Source organism: Rhopalosiphum padi, chromosome 1, assembly GCF_020882245.1.
Source record: "Rhopalosiphum padi isolate XX-2018 chromosome 1, ASM2088224v1, whole genome shotgun sequence".
Classification (NCBI taxonomy): domain Eukaryota; kingdom Metazoa; phylum Arthropoda; class Insecta; order Hemiptera; family Aphididae; genus Rhopalosiphum; species Rhopalosiphum padi.
This window is the reverse complement of record NC_083597.1, coordinates 44259860-44274961: the sequence shown is the minus strand read 5'-3', so window position 1 is coordinate 44274961 and position 15102 is coordinate 44259860. Positions and strand designations below refer to the sequence as shown.

The 15102-nt window shown below is 25.5% G+C and overlaps 1 protein-coding gene across 3 annotated transcripts; it reads left to right on the top strand.

The window, feature by feature from the left end:
- Nucleotides 1-4053: 4053 nt before the first annotated feature.
- On the top strand, nt 4054-14048 carry LOC132932416 (farnesol dehydrogenase-like). 3 transcript variants are annotated; one of them, XR_009662871.1, is made up of 8 exons: nt 4054-4265; nt 6260-6428; nt 6828-6954; nt 7238-7370; nt 7958-8089; nt 9182-9292; nt 12747-12887; nt 13931-14048. XR_009662871.1 is itself a non-coding variant. In XM_060998787.1 (6 exons), exons 1-6 carry the CDS (start codon nt 4134-4136, stop codon nt 9245-9247), a joined length of 759 nt encoding a protein of 252 aa, XP_060854770.1. In that variant the 5' UTR covers nt 4054-4133; the 3' UTR covers nt 9248-9385. The 3 variants fall into 3 exon arrangements, 1 of the variants encoding a protein (XP_060854770.1); XR_009662870.1 differs by having other exon boundaries at nt 9182-9301; XM_060998787.1 differs by lacking the exons at nt 12747-12887; nt 13931-14048 and having other exon boundaries at nt 9182-9385.
- The last annotated feature ends 1054 nt before the right edge of the window (nt 14049-15102 follow it).

Sequence of the window (15102 nt, the reverse complement as noted above, 5' to 3'; positions counted from 1 at the left end):
TGTTTGTCTATGTTTTGTATTATAATTAAATTTATTTCCAGGACATTTGCTGTTATACTGGCTAAATTGTATATACTGTCACATTAAAAATGTGAAATTTGGTCTAAATCAAAATAGTTAACATTTCATATTGGAAGAGTAAATTTTCATCTTGTCATACTTTAGTGAAACGACCAACAATAGACATTTATGGTTGAAACTATTTAAAATGATTTTGTCGTTTCAATGTACAGTGATTAAAATATATGATAATGTATTGATTGGTGATTACTAAGTATAGAATAGAAAGATTTAAAAACTGTAGACAAGCAAAAGCAAAAAAAAAAAAATGTTTATTCTTTTGGTGTTTGGTCTACCGTCTAAATGTAAGTAGCACAAAAGAGATATTTAAACTTACTTAATAAAACATATGTTATAAAAGTGTAATAAAAAATTAATGTTATTTAAAAATCTATGTTATAAATTTGATTATGATTTGACAGAAATTGATTTGAAATAAATTACCTAGGGGCTATAATAACACATTAGTTAAATTTTAAATGAATAAATTTTAAACTAGTAAAGAGTAAGTATGTATCTATTTTGTATGTTTAAGTATTACATTTTGAATCATAAACCGTCACAATTTGGAATTGTGCGTTGAAAAGGTGGATAGGTCTAAGATCTGTACTGTCTTATCACAGAATGGATAATATCATCATATCATATGTAAAACTAGCTCACAATTTTTGAAACTCATACAATATATTTTATAATAAGCGCTAGTACTCGTACACTCAAGGTGTTGCCAAATATTATGATAATGGTACGTCCATCGGGCATGAACTATGACTATCCGCGCTGATCAACAATAATAATGAGGCCGTGGCCAATTTATGGACCTCAAGTCCAGGAGAAGAGGATCAGAGTCTTACAATTCATTAAGGTATTAATCATAAAGGCATTCAGGGATGTTATATAGGTATAAGAAAGTCCTTATCACAGCATTTTGAGATGTACCATAGCCGTTGAGTTCTTGGCACCTTCACGCCCCACCCTTTTGTACACATAATAAAACTAATTTGTGTTATAATATTGAATAAGCAAACTATTTCAACTACAATTGATTTAAACAACTATTTACAAATTTACAATCCACAACTTTAGAGAGATGGGAAATAATTACGCTACACGTAATGAATATAATTCTATTATTAGTGTGATGAATGTGTGGATAATACTAATATATTATTAATCTTTTCTGTGCTACCTAACCTATCTAGCTCAAAAATTCTCTAATCACAAATTTTAAGAGTAAAATCTATTAAAGTTTATACTCGTATAGGTTGTGCGCCCCATTCAATATTATAACGAGTGTATACTGTATAATATATGTAGGTATATTGAAAACGCTTTGTCGCTTAAATATTATAAGTAAGTATACGATGAAAAATTGAAAACACGTGAAATCATTCATTTTTAAAATTACATAGTGTATAATTTTTATTTGAGTTATTTTTGCCATTAAATCCGTGGTTTAAAATATATTTTGTAGAAAACGTAGAATGGAACATGGATTTCAAGTTGGCGAATATTTCCGGAAAGAAGTATGGTTTTCAGGAATCACGGACTTTTTGATGAAACGGTCTATCGTGTTTTAAAACTTAACGATTTGTTGACTGATGCAACCTAAACCCGTTCATTTAATAATGATTTCATATTTGACTTATTTTATACCTATTATATAGGTACAGATGAGATACATTACTCGTTTTGTCAGTTAAGATTATTATAATATTGGTCAACGTATAGTAATTTTTATTGAATAATAATATATTGTTATATCTGCAATATATTACAAATATTGAATTCATTTCGTTATGAAAATATTAAATGACTAGGTATATATATTATTAGTTATTAGTTTATTACCATGATATATAATAATAGGTAACAAAAACCTGATTTGAGAAAACAATTTTGAATAAATGTTTTTCTTACCTATCTAGTAAATTATCAACTAATAATTATACTTAATTTCCCATTTGTTTGTCAATTATTTATAATATGCTTTAATATTATAAATTTCTTAGCTACTATTTTAATCCATCAATACTCTGTATATGACCTGGGAAGGTTATATTCGTCGAGTGTCAAAATTAAATAGACTCAAATCGATTTAACATTTCTCTATTATATTGTTGGATTTTATCTTCGGTTTTTAATTGACGTTCTTTTATTTTCCCATCTTTAGGAAAGTATTGTAGATTGATACCTACACTATTAAATTAAATTTATACTTTTAAATCAGTTTGGACATGTATTATTTAATAATTATTTTAATGTATAGGTACACAATTTAAACATATTGAAAAGTAGAAGTCAGTACCTATCCTTCACCTCGCAAGTCGCAGTGCTCTCTGAGTCATGCTAAATGGCTTTATTAAGCTAATTTTGAGGCAGTATTCGCTAAAATGATAACGTGCAACCGTGGGCGAAAAAATGCATTTATGTTTAGGCGAAAAAAGGAAATTACTTTATCATCTATGGTCGAAAAGTGAACGTGGGTGAAAATAGGAAGGTCTCAAAGAGTATTGCCCAAAAGTACCGGTCTAAGTTTACAATCGACCTATTTTATTACCTGCTATTTCCGGACCGAGTTTACAACAATAAAAGTTATCACGGACCGAGTGTACGTTTGCCCAAGTCGAGTGTACCACGTCATTTAAAAGTAAGTTAGGTACTATACTGATTGTAATGTATGTATTGAATTTGAATTTAATGATAAAGTATTGCATACAAAAAACGATTATGATGATTGAAGAGGGTCCGTCAGCCAATATTACTATATAAATATTTTATGATATATTTATATATAAGTAGTTTATTTTAATATTACTAATACAGAAGGGTGAATTGATTTTAGCCAAAAACACTATGTTTTAAAATGTCAATGTGTGTATAAAATATATTATTATATTAGTTGCATTAAAATTGTTAGTACCCACGAATAATATATTTTAAATCTCAATAAAATAACTATAAAATCATAAATATTCTACATTTAAATTTATAAATTCGCCCAAAGTCAAATTTAAAATAATAAAATGTCTATAAAAAAAATGTATTATCATATTTTTTTAAAATCTTTTAATCCAATATGAACCACTTATAAAAAATCAAAAATCAAATTTTTAAGTCTTAGCTATACCTAAGAATTGAACGTTTTTTAAATTGTTTAAAATTTGAAATCTAAATGCTTATAACAAAATTTTGTTTATGTATTTTTAATATTTTTATTAATTTATAAGAAATATGTATGTGGGATTTCTTAACATTTTTACTGACATTTATTGAAAAAAAAACCCCAAAAAAATTAATATAAATATTTTGAGAGAATTTAAGTACCTACCTATCTACGGTTAGTTACTATAATATGTATATTAAACCCACGGGTTGCTAAATTAATTATTAAAAAGCTTGCAAATATATAATAACAATAGTTTTATTCTCTTTCCTGTGCGTGTTGATCGAAACAATAGAATTTATAATAGATACCCATCAATTTATTGCTATATTCTATCTTGTTTATTTCGTTTTTTTTAACAATCAACAATTCTATTGTAGTTAACTACGTAAGTATACAAAAGGGGTTATGAAATTATCATCAACAATATAACAATACCTGTCATTAATGTGGATTTTAAAATGTTCGTCGATACTATGAAACTTAAATATTGTTACGTATTAAAGTTACTCCCATCTACCTGAAGGCAGAAGAATACTAATAATTGGTTTGGTCTCAATCAGTCATTAAATATCCAAAATATCTTGAATTTCATGACCTTAAATATTATGCGCCACACTGAAGATTATGGTTATTAATGTTTCATGTCATGAATTCATGATAATATATAAGATAATTGATATATACCTATTGATGATTTGTTGGCTATCGCGTGTCAGCGAATTTTGAATACATTAATATCCCCTCTATATTAAATTATGTTATGTCTACCTACTTATATACACTACACTTATACGCTTATAAAAATAATAAATACGGCTGTTCATAATGATGTTTCAGTCGTAATTTAGTCGCCGAAAAGCACTGCTGTAGTTTTTATAGCTAAAAAATATAATTTATCACGAAAATGGAAAAGTGGAATGGAAAAGTTGCTGTAGTAACGGGTGCTTCTTCTGGAATCGGAGAAGAAACTTGTCGACAACTGGTTGAAAAAGGAATGATTGTTGTTGGTTTTGCTAGAAGAGAAGATAAACTTAAGGTGTGTTGTAATTATATAAATTAAAGTATTAGATTTTTAGAGCAAATCTAAATATCTAATACATTTAAATAAATATTTGTACTTTTAAATCATTATGCAGGTTCATATTGCTTGATAAAATTGATTGATGTGTTTCATTTTATATTTGAGTAGAGAGAAAAGGGAGATATCTTGGGTCTTGAGACGCTTTTCTAATTTTTACTTTTTTCCCAGCCTACAGTTCGCGACCGTAATCTTATCGAAAAAATTGTATTCATGAATTGGTAAGATACTCAACAATTAGTATCGCGATACTAAATACTAGATATTTGGCTTTGGTGTGTCGAGATACAAGATACAAGTTACAATTGTATCTAATATATATTGGCCTACCTTGATTATATTTAAATCCTGAATGCGTCCTCGGTCCATCGCAATAGGTACTTATTTAAGATAAACAAATCGAATAAAAACTTTTAAAGTTTTAAGATACAGGTTTGAAGATCGAATATATTATCGTGTCTCAAATGTACAACTATTATTTGAATACTTATTATAGGTACTTAATTTTTACAGCTATGACTATAAAACACCGAAAACAGTGGGTAAATTGCATTTTATCTTATTATATGGTTACAACTTATTTTGATTTACGGTCAATACGTGCTAGTGAACTTATGCAAGAAGTAGTGCCGTAATATTTAATAATATTATATTAACCTTATAAAATAAATACTTGTGTAACATCAAACACATTTTGAAGTTTATAGATTGAGAAAAATTGTTGTAAAGATTTTATAAATACGTGGTTACAATTATATAATTATATATTTTTTTTAAAATACTGAAATTAATATTATTCCTAGAGTTTTTTTATGGAATAATTGTTTTTTGTACAATTGTGATAAACTGAGTTTGCCTGTACCATAAATGCTGATTTTTAGATGTGTAGGCTAGGTTACCTACTAGTTTTTAACTTAAATAATATTAAAAATAAATATTAAATTAATAAGGCTTCTGTAAATTTATCTTATTGATGAATGTTTTGAAAAATGCATCTTTAAGGGGCCTTTAATATTTAAGGCCGACACCGACCTTATTTAGAAAAAATTTTTAGAGTTGGATTGATAATAAATTGTTTTAGATTCTTAGCTGAGCGATGAATGTATTAGAAGGAAACAGGGGAAAAACAGCAGTAATCCATTTTTATTGATTTTAATTTTATGGTTTGATACGACAGCAGATTAGGAGTAATATTAACTGTTGAAATTCATTGAGTAAAAAAATCTTTCAATATGCTATTATTAAATGAAAAGATTAGATATAGGTACCCTACGGCTGAAGAAAGATTAATAGTCTATGCAGTTTTTGGGAAAACAGTTAGAAGTCCAGCTCCGAAATAATTATTATGGACTACTACCGTTTATTTAGTTTTACAAAACTGATAAGTATTTTTTATTTTGTAACTAAAACAATACTTTTATAATTTCTAGGAAAACAGATTTTATATTTTTGTTAAAATTAATACCATAGTGTAGATTCTACACTGTAGTAGAGATTGGAAACTTTGAAAAAATATTTTGATTAACATTTTCTAAAAATTATATTGCTCATATTATTTGATTTTTTTGTTTTTGAAAAATATAATTTATACCTAACTCTATTAAGCACTTATTGATAAATAAATAATTATTAGCACTATAAATATATTAAGACTATTTATTTATTACTTTCTTATCTTAATGATTTTATAATATGATAAAATATTGTTTGCTGTTTGGAAGTATGATTGTCAGACGAAGATTGTCGGATATTATGATGCTCGGAATCGTTTTTTCATAGATTTCAAATTTAACACGTATTCTATTACATAATCACATACTCAATAATAAGTTGCAATCAGCAGCTATAATATTATGTAGTAAAGTTACTTCTCCAAACTTTTGAATCGATAGTTTTGTATTTGTATAAGTATATATTGTTTGTTGTATGTAATGTATTATATTTTTTTACAGGAGTTAGAAAAGGATTTAAAAGGAAAATTGGGTAAATTTTTTTACGTTAAAGTTGATTTGTGTTCGGAAAAAAACATTTTGGAAGCTTTTAGTTGGGTAAAAAGAACATTGAAATCGGTTGATGTACTAATTAACAATGCAGGTGTTTTGAAAAACAGTGATTTATTAGGTAAGTTGAATTAGTTTATCAATTTATAGAAGATAATATTATATAAGTCCTACATAATTAACAAAATTTGAGTACCTACAATATAATCAAATGATTAAATGTATACACAAATATTTCAACCATCATTCGTTAAGTTATTGCAGATATTTATTATTTTATTAGAAAAAAAAAATCGAAATAATGTAATCATTTAGTCATTAATTAATATTAATAAATATAAAGAATTACAATATTAGGTATCCTTTGATTAAATTTTATCAATAATTATATTTCGAAATAATTTTTAATTTACATATGTTGAAAAGTAGATACCTATTAATTATATGTGTAATTAATATAAACGGAATTATAGTTAATTGTTAAGTTAATAAAAACTGTTTCCACCATTAAAACTTTCAGCAAATACAAATGATTGGAAGCAAATGTTCGATACTAATGTCATAAGTCTTAACATTTGCAGCAGAGAAGCCATAAAAATCATGGAGGAAACAGAAATCAAAGAGGGCCACATAATAAATATTAACAGGTAACTATTTAAAATTTAAATTTAATATAATTGTATGGATATTAATATTTTTTATAATTAATTTAAAAAAAAATGTTTTGTATTACTCTTATAATTCAGAATTTGGGTGTTACTAGTTATTATAGTTAGATTGAATAGATTGGATAAACACTTATTAATTTGTTGAATATTAATTGAAATAATTGAATAACAATAATTTTAACTATGAGATAATGATGTAAATTCTAATTTATTTTTAAGCTTCTTTTTAATTATTTTCAATAATTTATATATTATGTTATAGTATTGTAGGTCATTATCTATTTCCATTTATGAAGGATATTTCAGTTTATAGCGCTACCAAACATAGCGTTACTGCAATTACAGAGTATCTAAGAGAATTGATGGGCATGAAAAATTTACCAGTCAGAGTTACGGTAATTTATTAGTTTTTAGGTTTATAATGTACGCTGTATAGATCGTTATATTATCTCCAATATTATGTTATATTAACTTAACAATGCTGTATAATCAATATACCATATATACTTACCTACTATTTTATTATTATCAATGTTCATTTATTGGTTGTAAATTCTTGATTATATGCATTCGTTAGTTTGTTGATTTAATATGCGAGTGGTAAAGTTAATTATTATTTTGAGATGGTCGATATTTATTATTATTATTTTAAATTTTAGCCATTTTAGATTGATGTAAGTATAATATTTTATTTAAAAAGTTTAGAAAAACCCGAATATAATATACATAACTTTATATTACTTACAAATTGAATAATTTAAAAATTAAAAAGTTAATAATTAAACATATAATAATTTACTCCATAATATTAAATTCTAACATCCATTTTTTTTATTGTTTTAATTATATGTATGTTTAAAAATTACCTATAATATAAAATGTTCTATTTAAATGCAAAATTAAAAATGAATACATATACATAAATAATGTTATACATTTTTGAATACATAGATTTAGTTGAAAATGCCTTTTTTAATTTTAGAGTATCAGTCCGGGTGCAGTAGAAACTGAAATGACTCAAGAAATGTCTCAATTAAAAAAAATGAATATATTGAAATCTATTGACATCGCTGAAGCTATTATGTATGCTTTGGGTGCACCACAGCGTGTTAACGTAAGTAGAAAATAATCGTTATTTGAAGTTTTTAAGTATATGCTTATTGCAATAGATACTTTATTTTTTGTCCATTAATAATTACTATAAGTGTAATTAGATTAAATAATTTTTAAGTCCTTTTATAAATTTAATTCTATCAGCCGCCCATTTTATTTACCTGTATAGTGTATATTTATAGCTTTACTTGGCTATATATTTAAGTTTATAGCTTTGAATTTATAATTTATTAATATGTATATTTAAGCCCCTTAAAAATATATGTGTATAGAAATATTTTATCATCTGTACTTGGTAAAATGTATTATTTTATGTAATCTCCAGGTCTCCCTCAATAGTTTCCTTTACATTATTATTCGAATTATATGAATTACGTATTTATGATATCCCCATCCCGAACCCACACATTATCATTTTTTTTTAGAAAACTTTATTCACAAATATTTGGATTGTAATTTGTTTGAATTTGTACGATAATCTTCAAAATTAATACGATATAACTTAGGTTTTTCGTTATCAAGAAAATCAGTGAGTTTGTTCTGAATAATTCGATTTCAGTTCATTCATGGTTTATTATTTTACATTTATAGGATAACTGTTTCATCTACAATATAATTTAGTACTTAATCTGAATGAAATATTTTTATGACATTATGTACGAAGATCTTTAGCCGGAAATAACGTTTTTTAAAAAACGCAGCCATGTTACCCTTACCCCAAATCAAAATTGCAATGTTTTCATTATTTTAAATGTCATATTTTAGTGTGCAATTCTTATGAATATTTGTATTTCAACCCTTCATGTTTCGGTGGTAAATCATTTTTTAAAAATATGTCGTCTCCACTGACACAGATGTTTATGCGGGTTTTTAGATTCTATAATTTAATACCTACGAAAAGTGCTAGTAAGTAATTATACCGAAGTACGCTCATTTATAAAATTCGTACAACTCTTCTCCGTCCAAATGGCAACTTACACATCCAATAATTTTCTTAGCTTCTATCAAATTGGACCAACCGTGTTAGCTTGTTTTATTCCGTCCCAACATTTAATACGTATTTACGTATTTATAAGTTTTAATTTTTTGACAGGTCGCTGAGATCATCATCAGACCAACAAACGAGAATACATTAGGTTTTATCAAGAGCTTCACATAAATATGGATTATGATTGATAGATATCTATACACGTCTCAAGTTTAAGTAATACACGTAATATGTATTTCATTGTTTAAAAATAAATATATACAATTATGTATCCATACCCTATATTATGGATATATTTTGATACTGATACATCTGGTTGATATCTTCTCTATTATAAAAAGAAGTTTATCTTTTCCTTTACGTAATTAATAATTGTTATAAATGTTAAAAGCTTTTCTATATAGGTACGAGTACACTTATACCGAATTAGTATCATATTAACTTAATTTATGTCCACTATAACTATCAATATATCAATACTTTATTATTTTATTGTAACACTTGTCACTTTGTACAATAGATTGTTGTCTGTTAAAATAAAATAAATATAATAAAAATATTTTCAATATATTATTTGAGAAATCTATTGAATATATATATTTTTTATACATACCTATTTTTGGGATCAGTAAAAAAAAATACGCCAGTAGGTACTATAGGAATTTATCATTTGTTTTTATGAATATGATATAATGAGATGGCTGTAATATACATTTTTTCAAGCATTTCTTATTATATATATATATAGAATAAATAAATAATATGTAATTCTTAATAATATGTTCTTTTAAAAAATAACATTTGAATTGACGTTAGGTATATAAATATATACCTATTATACCTATATAAGTGGGTTAGACATACATTCATTTACTCATTTTATCATCAAGGAAATGGTAATATTATACTAATATGTTATTATAATGTAGACGAAAAAAATGATTTTATTACATACAATATGTTAAATAGTTAAAACAGTGAAGTTGATGATCTTTGTTTTTATTTTAACTAACTGTGTTTCAAGTCATTTTTCCACAATATTTAGGTAGTATGACTATAAAGATATTTTTAAAATCTCAGGCAATATTGAAATGAAATTTTAAAGATTTAAAGTAGTTATTATAAATGTGGTTGCGTAACCTCTCATTATTGTATTTCACCGTTTTGCAATTTATGGCTGTATAATTATTTAAAATATATGTCTATACTAAATCTTATGTAAAAATTATACTCCAATCAACTGTAATTACATTTTGTTAAAATCTCTCTCCATCGTCTAAAACAAGGACGTTTTCATGATGTTTCTAGTTTTTACACGCAATTATAATAAAAAAAAAAAAATATATATATTTTACTATGTCAAATAACATTTGTATCCAATTTTTATTATTAGAGTACAATATCTTTTACTATTTTTATAATTATTACATTATTTTTATTGGTATTATTAACTGTAATTAATATAACATACCTATTTATATTAGTACATTTTAAAGATTATCTTCAATCAATATAAATATTTGTAAATGATTATTGTTATTTATCGTTTTAAATAATTTAAAACAATGATATTCTAATAACATTTAATTTAAACGACCATATCAAAAAACAATATTTTTATCACAAAATAATAATAATAATAATAATAAATATACATTCATTTTCTACAACTCATTACTCTATTTTAATTTTAAATCCATCAAGTGGTGGACATTAATGTGAACAGAAAATTAAAGTGCATCTATATAGAAAATTACAATGCACGATTACATGAAATAATTATAGCTAACCCATACGCAATGTTAATATGTTATTATTTACGGTATAAAAGTACACGGAAATTAATTAATTAATTTTTGATAATTATTAGTTTTTGTGTAAATCATTGACGAAAGAAAAATATTATTAAATTTATGTTTAAAATTTCAGTAAATAATAAATATAGAATTTATATATTAATAATATTTATAATTTATCTATATATACTAATATAGAACTTACATTAACACGCTTAGGTTCACTTAACGCATATATAATAGCTTCAGCAATATCAATAAATTGCTACATGTCCACGTCTTTCAATTTGTCTGTACTCTGAGCTCCAAACTCCAAGATCATTTCAGTTTCTACTTCACGTGGACTGATATTTTGAAATTAAACGGAGACATTTTATTATATTTCGTAATTTAAAAAATTAAAATTATGTATAGAATATAACACAAAAAGAGATTTTCAAAAAAGATTGTGTCGATATCGAACAATATATGTATGAACCTATATTGTTTCGAAAATACACTTATTAGTTATTTGATAAGTATGTTTAATTTGATTTGAAAACCTAACATTTTATTTTAATTCATAGATATAACGTACCTGAAATCTATATGATCTTCCAACAAAGAACTTTTTTAAATTTAAAGTTGTCTACAAACTTCCTCTCTCCGATCATAGAACAAGCTCTCTGTTACAACTGCAACTTTTTCATTCCACTTTTCGATTTTCGTTTTAAATTTTGTTCTTGATTGTAAACCAAACAACAACTAGAGAACGAATGTCAATCTTAAAGGTTAAAATAGATAGTAAATAAATACCTTATTGCTTATGATTGAACTACTTCAATAGCGATAATTCATAGTTATTTATGGTTTGTAATTGAAATATTAAATTATTGAACGGTCCCTTGTGTTCCTGCTATACTTGGTACGCATGTAAAGTATAACTGTCTCCAAGAATCTCTGGTGTGATTACAAGTCACGTCCGTAAAGAAAGGAGCAGGTCAGAGTTATAAAACGTGACAAACGAAACCGTTTAAATTTACCATCGTGATTTATGATTGGCGTGCCAGTTAAAATTGTCATACAGTAATAATCAAGTTATATTCAAGAGAGTGAAGCTGGTTTGAAATAATTAATATGTCTTGTTAATTATTAAAAATAACACTGAAGAAAAAAATAAACCATAAACTATGTACTAATATTTTAGTATCCATAAACTTATAATAATATATAAGCACGTACGTGTTATAAATAGCTTAAAATAAATTTTAATAATTTGAGAGTACCTAATCTAACCTACCGTGATGATACGATTCAAATTACGTATAAATAACGTACAGGGGCGGTCAAATAATTTTGACATGGGGGGGGGATGTGGCGTAAAAAATAAAACAAAATTTAATACATTAACACTATAGTACAATGTATACACATTTAATTGTTATAAATATTAAAGAAAAAAAGTCACGGAGGGATCTATCCCCTTCATCCCCCTCCGCCGTCTGACTACCATTGATAACGTGAAACATTTTTTTGATTGCAATTCAAACAAAATATCAGAAATTGTTATATTTTGTTTAATTAGAAATTATCTAATTCTAACAAAATTTAAACATGAAATATTTTTACAGAATTTGCGATTAATTATGCATTTTCAACATAATATTTATGTTTTTGCGAGATGCAATTATTTTGAAAAGGCTTGTATTACATTTCCAAAAGTTTGCTTTATTAAAATTAAAAAATTTATAAGTTTAATAATTTACGAATTTTTGTGATTTTTAATAATTTAATTGACATTAAACGATTAAACATTAAATTTTAATTAAAAAATAAAACTAACAACTATTTCCTTTTCAACCAGTTGTCTATATAGACCTCTTATCTGATTTCAGAAGAAGCTCTTATTGTTACAACTGAAACTTTTCCATTTCCGCTTTAAAATTGTAAAAGTATAAGAACAGTGCTGATCGATGTCCAAATATAACAACTGAAACGTCATTCTGAATAGCCAAAGTTATATGCTTATTGCGTAAGTAAGTAAGCTAAAAAATATTGAAAAGAATACTAGTGAATTATTATTTTGTATTTACAATTTTTTCAAACGTGAAAGTAAAAAAAATCTAGAATCCACTTGAATATTATTGTTTTTACTATTGAAGCCTGAAGGTCACGTGATTTAATGTATTTATTATTATATTTAATATTGAAGATTAAACATCTTAACAGTATCAAGGTTCACCTTGATTATATTGTTACAATATAGTCCTATACTTCTACAGAACTCTTGGTATATCTATTAGCGTTGATGACGAACATTTTAAAATCTACTTGTGACCGAAGTCATATTTTTGATGATGATAAAATAACAATTAAATATCTAATTATATTTCTATAGTATATCACTTACTAGACTAAAATTGTTTTTTGTTAAGACAAAATTAATAAAACCAGACGTGAGATTTATAGAAATTTATTGTTGAGCTGTTGAGTATTCTAGATGTCTTGCTTCGATCAACACTCATAGGATAGAAGAAAACTGTTATTATTACTAAATTTAAAACTTATGTTATAATGGAGTTTCTAAGAGTATTATTTTTAAATTACAACAAAATAACTGAAGTATTTAGTTATTATACTAATATTCTATAAATTTTATAAATGTTTAACTATAGAATAATTTGGATTTTTTTTTTGGATTTTTACAGAATCTTGCAGTATTAAATTTTCAAACAGAAAAAATATAAGAATGTTTATTAATATTCAAAAAAAAAAAAAAAATTGAAAATTGAAAATTGAAAATGCCTATAAACATTAGACAGCTTAGATTTACTTTAAATACTTATATTAATAACTTTTATATATTTTTACATACATCTATTTATACCATGTAAATATATGTTATATCAACTCAAAATTTAATAACATATTCCTGTAAATACCGTAAAACAGTAAAAATAAATTCATAATATAAATAATAATAATAGTAATAATTATTTATTTATTTGACTAGCGAAATTCATCATGATGCTATACACGCAATCATGTATATTAATCCGATTTGGACATTTATTTTTAGAATCCGCTGTATAGAGGACGGAAAACGCGTTTCTCAGAAAAAAAGTATATTTTTTACTATCGGATGGACGGAAAAGGAGAGCCATCAACTCATCATGTTCCAATACGCTTCATAGCAGGTATTAAAATTACAATTTTTATGTAGACATGACAAAAATGTATTTGTACCTACGACTTATTATTACATATCTAATTCTACATCATTCAAAGTATCCAAGTTCGTATGCACATTATTATTGCACTCTATACGTTAAACAAAAATGCCCGTTCATTTACATCCAATCAAAATCCAAGTTTAACACCAATTATATGTTATGCATTATGTATAACATGCGGTGACGTACAATCAGGGATAATACACATCCATTATACATTAAATTGTGATCATATAGGTACTTTTTTATAAAACGCCATTATATTTGGTCGTATGCGGTTAAATAACATTTATTTTATTTTTGGAAATGGGACAAAAAAAACAAAAAAATACCAAATACCGCCGAGTCAACAGTTATAAATCCATACGATTCGACAAAATCGGGTGACCTGTCATTGGCATATTTGTTTATCCGCCAAAACGTTCAGCATATTTTTACATATTATTGTCGGCGATGAGAGGCCGGACAAAAAAATTATAATAAAACTAGAATTTTTTGACCATTTGCCGGGTCCGATCACTATATATTATTGTTATGGTATCTAGCGTTCAGACTGTGTGGCTGACGTCGAGGACTCGCGGTAAAGGGGGTGTCCGAAAAATGACCCTTTTTGTCACGTTCACAACCCTTTGCGATATTTCTGAACACTATATATATATATATATATATATATGTATATAAATAATAATAATAAAAATACACACGCGCGCGTCGCGTCAACTATAAATCGGTTGTCATCGACAGCGCGGGGAATTTCAGAAAAAAAAAACACTATACAAAATACGCTATATTATATATAAATTATAGTCTATGTACGATAAAGTGTATTAAAATGTCAAAATATAAAACACATATCTACATAAAATATCAATCATTCATTTAATGTGGCGTGCATAACATATTATGTCTGTAAACCTAATAAGTTATTAGCTATGAACATTTAAATTTTGTTACACCCTCCAAAACGTTGTAATAGTATTTTTCAGAACGGTGTAAGTATGATGTAATTTAATATTTG

Excerpts from the sequence above, each read along its gene's own strand:
- LOC132932416 (XM_060998787.1), top strand. The coding sequence starts at position 4,134 with ATGGAAAAGTGGAATGGAAAAGTTGCTGTAGTAACGGGTGCTTCTTCT. Across the intron at positions 6,429-6,827 it reads GAAAAACAGTGATTTATTAG|CAAATACAAATGATTGGAAG; the intron begins GTAAGTTGAATT and ends TAAAACTTTCAG. Across the intron at positions 8,090-9,181 it reads GTGCACCACAGCGTGTTAAC|GTCGCTGAGATCATCATCAG; the intron begins GTAAGTAGAAAA and ends ATTTTTTGACAG.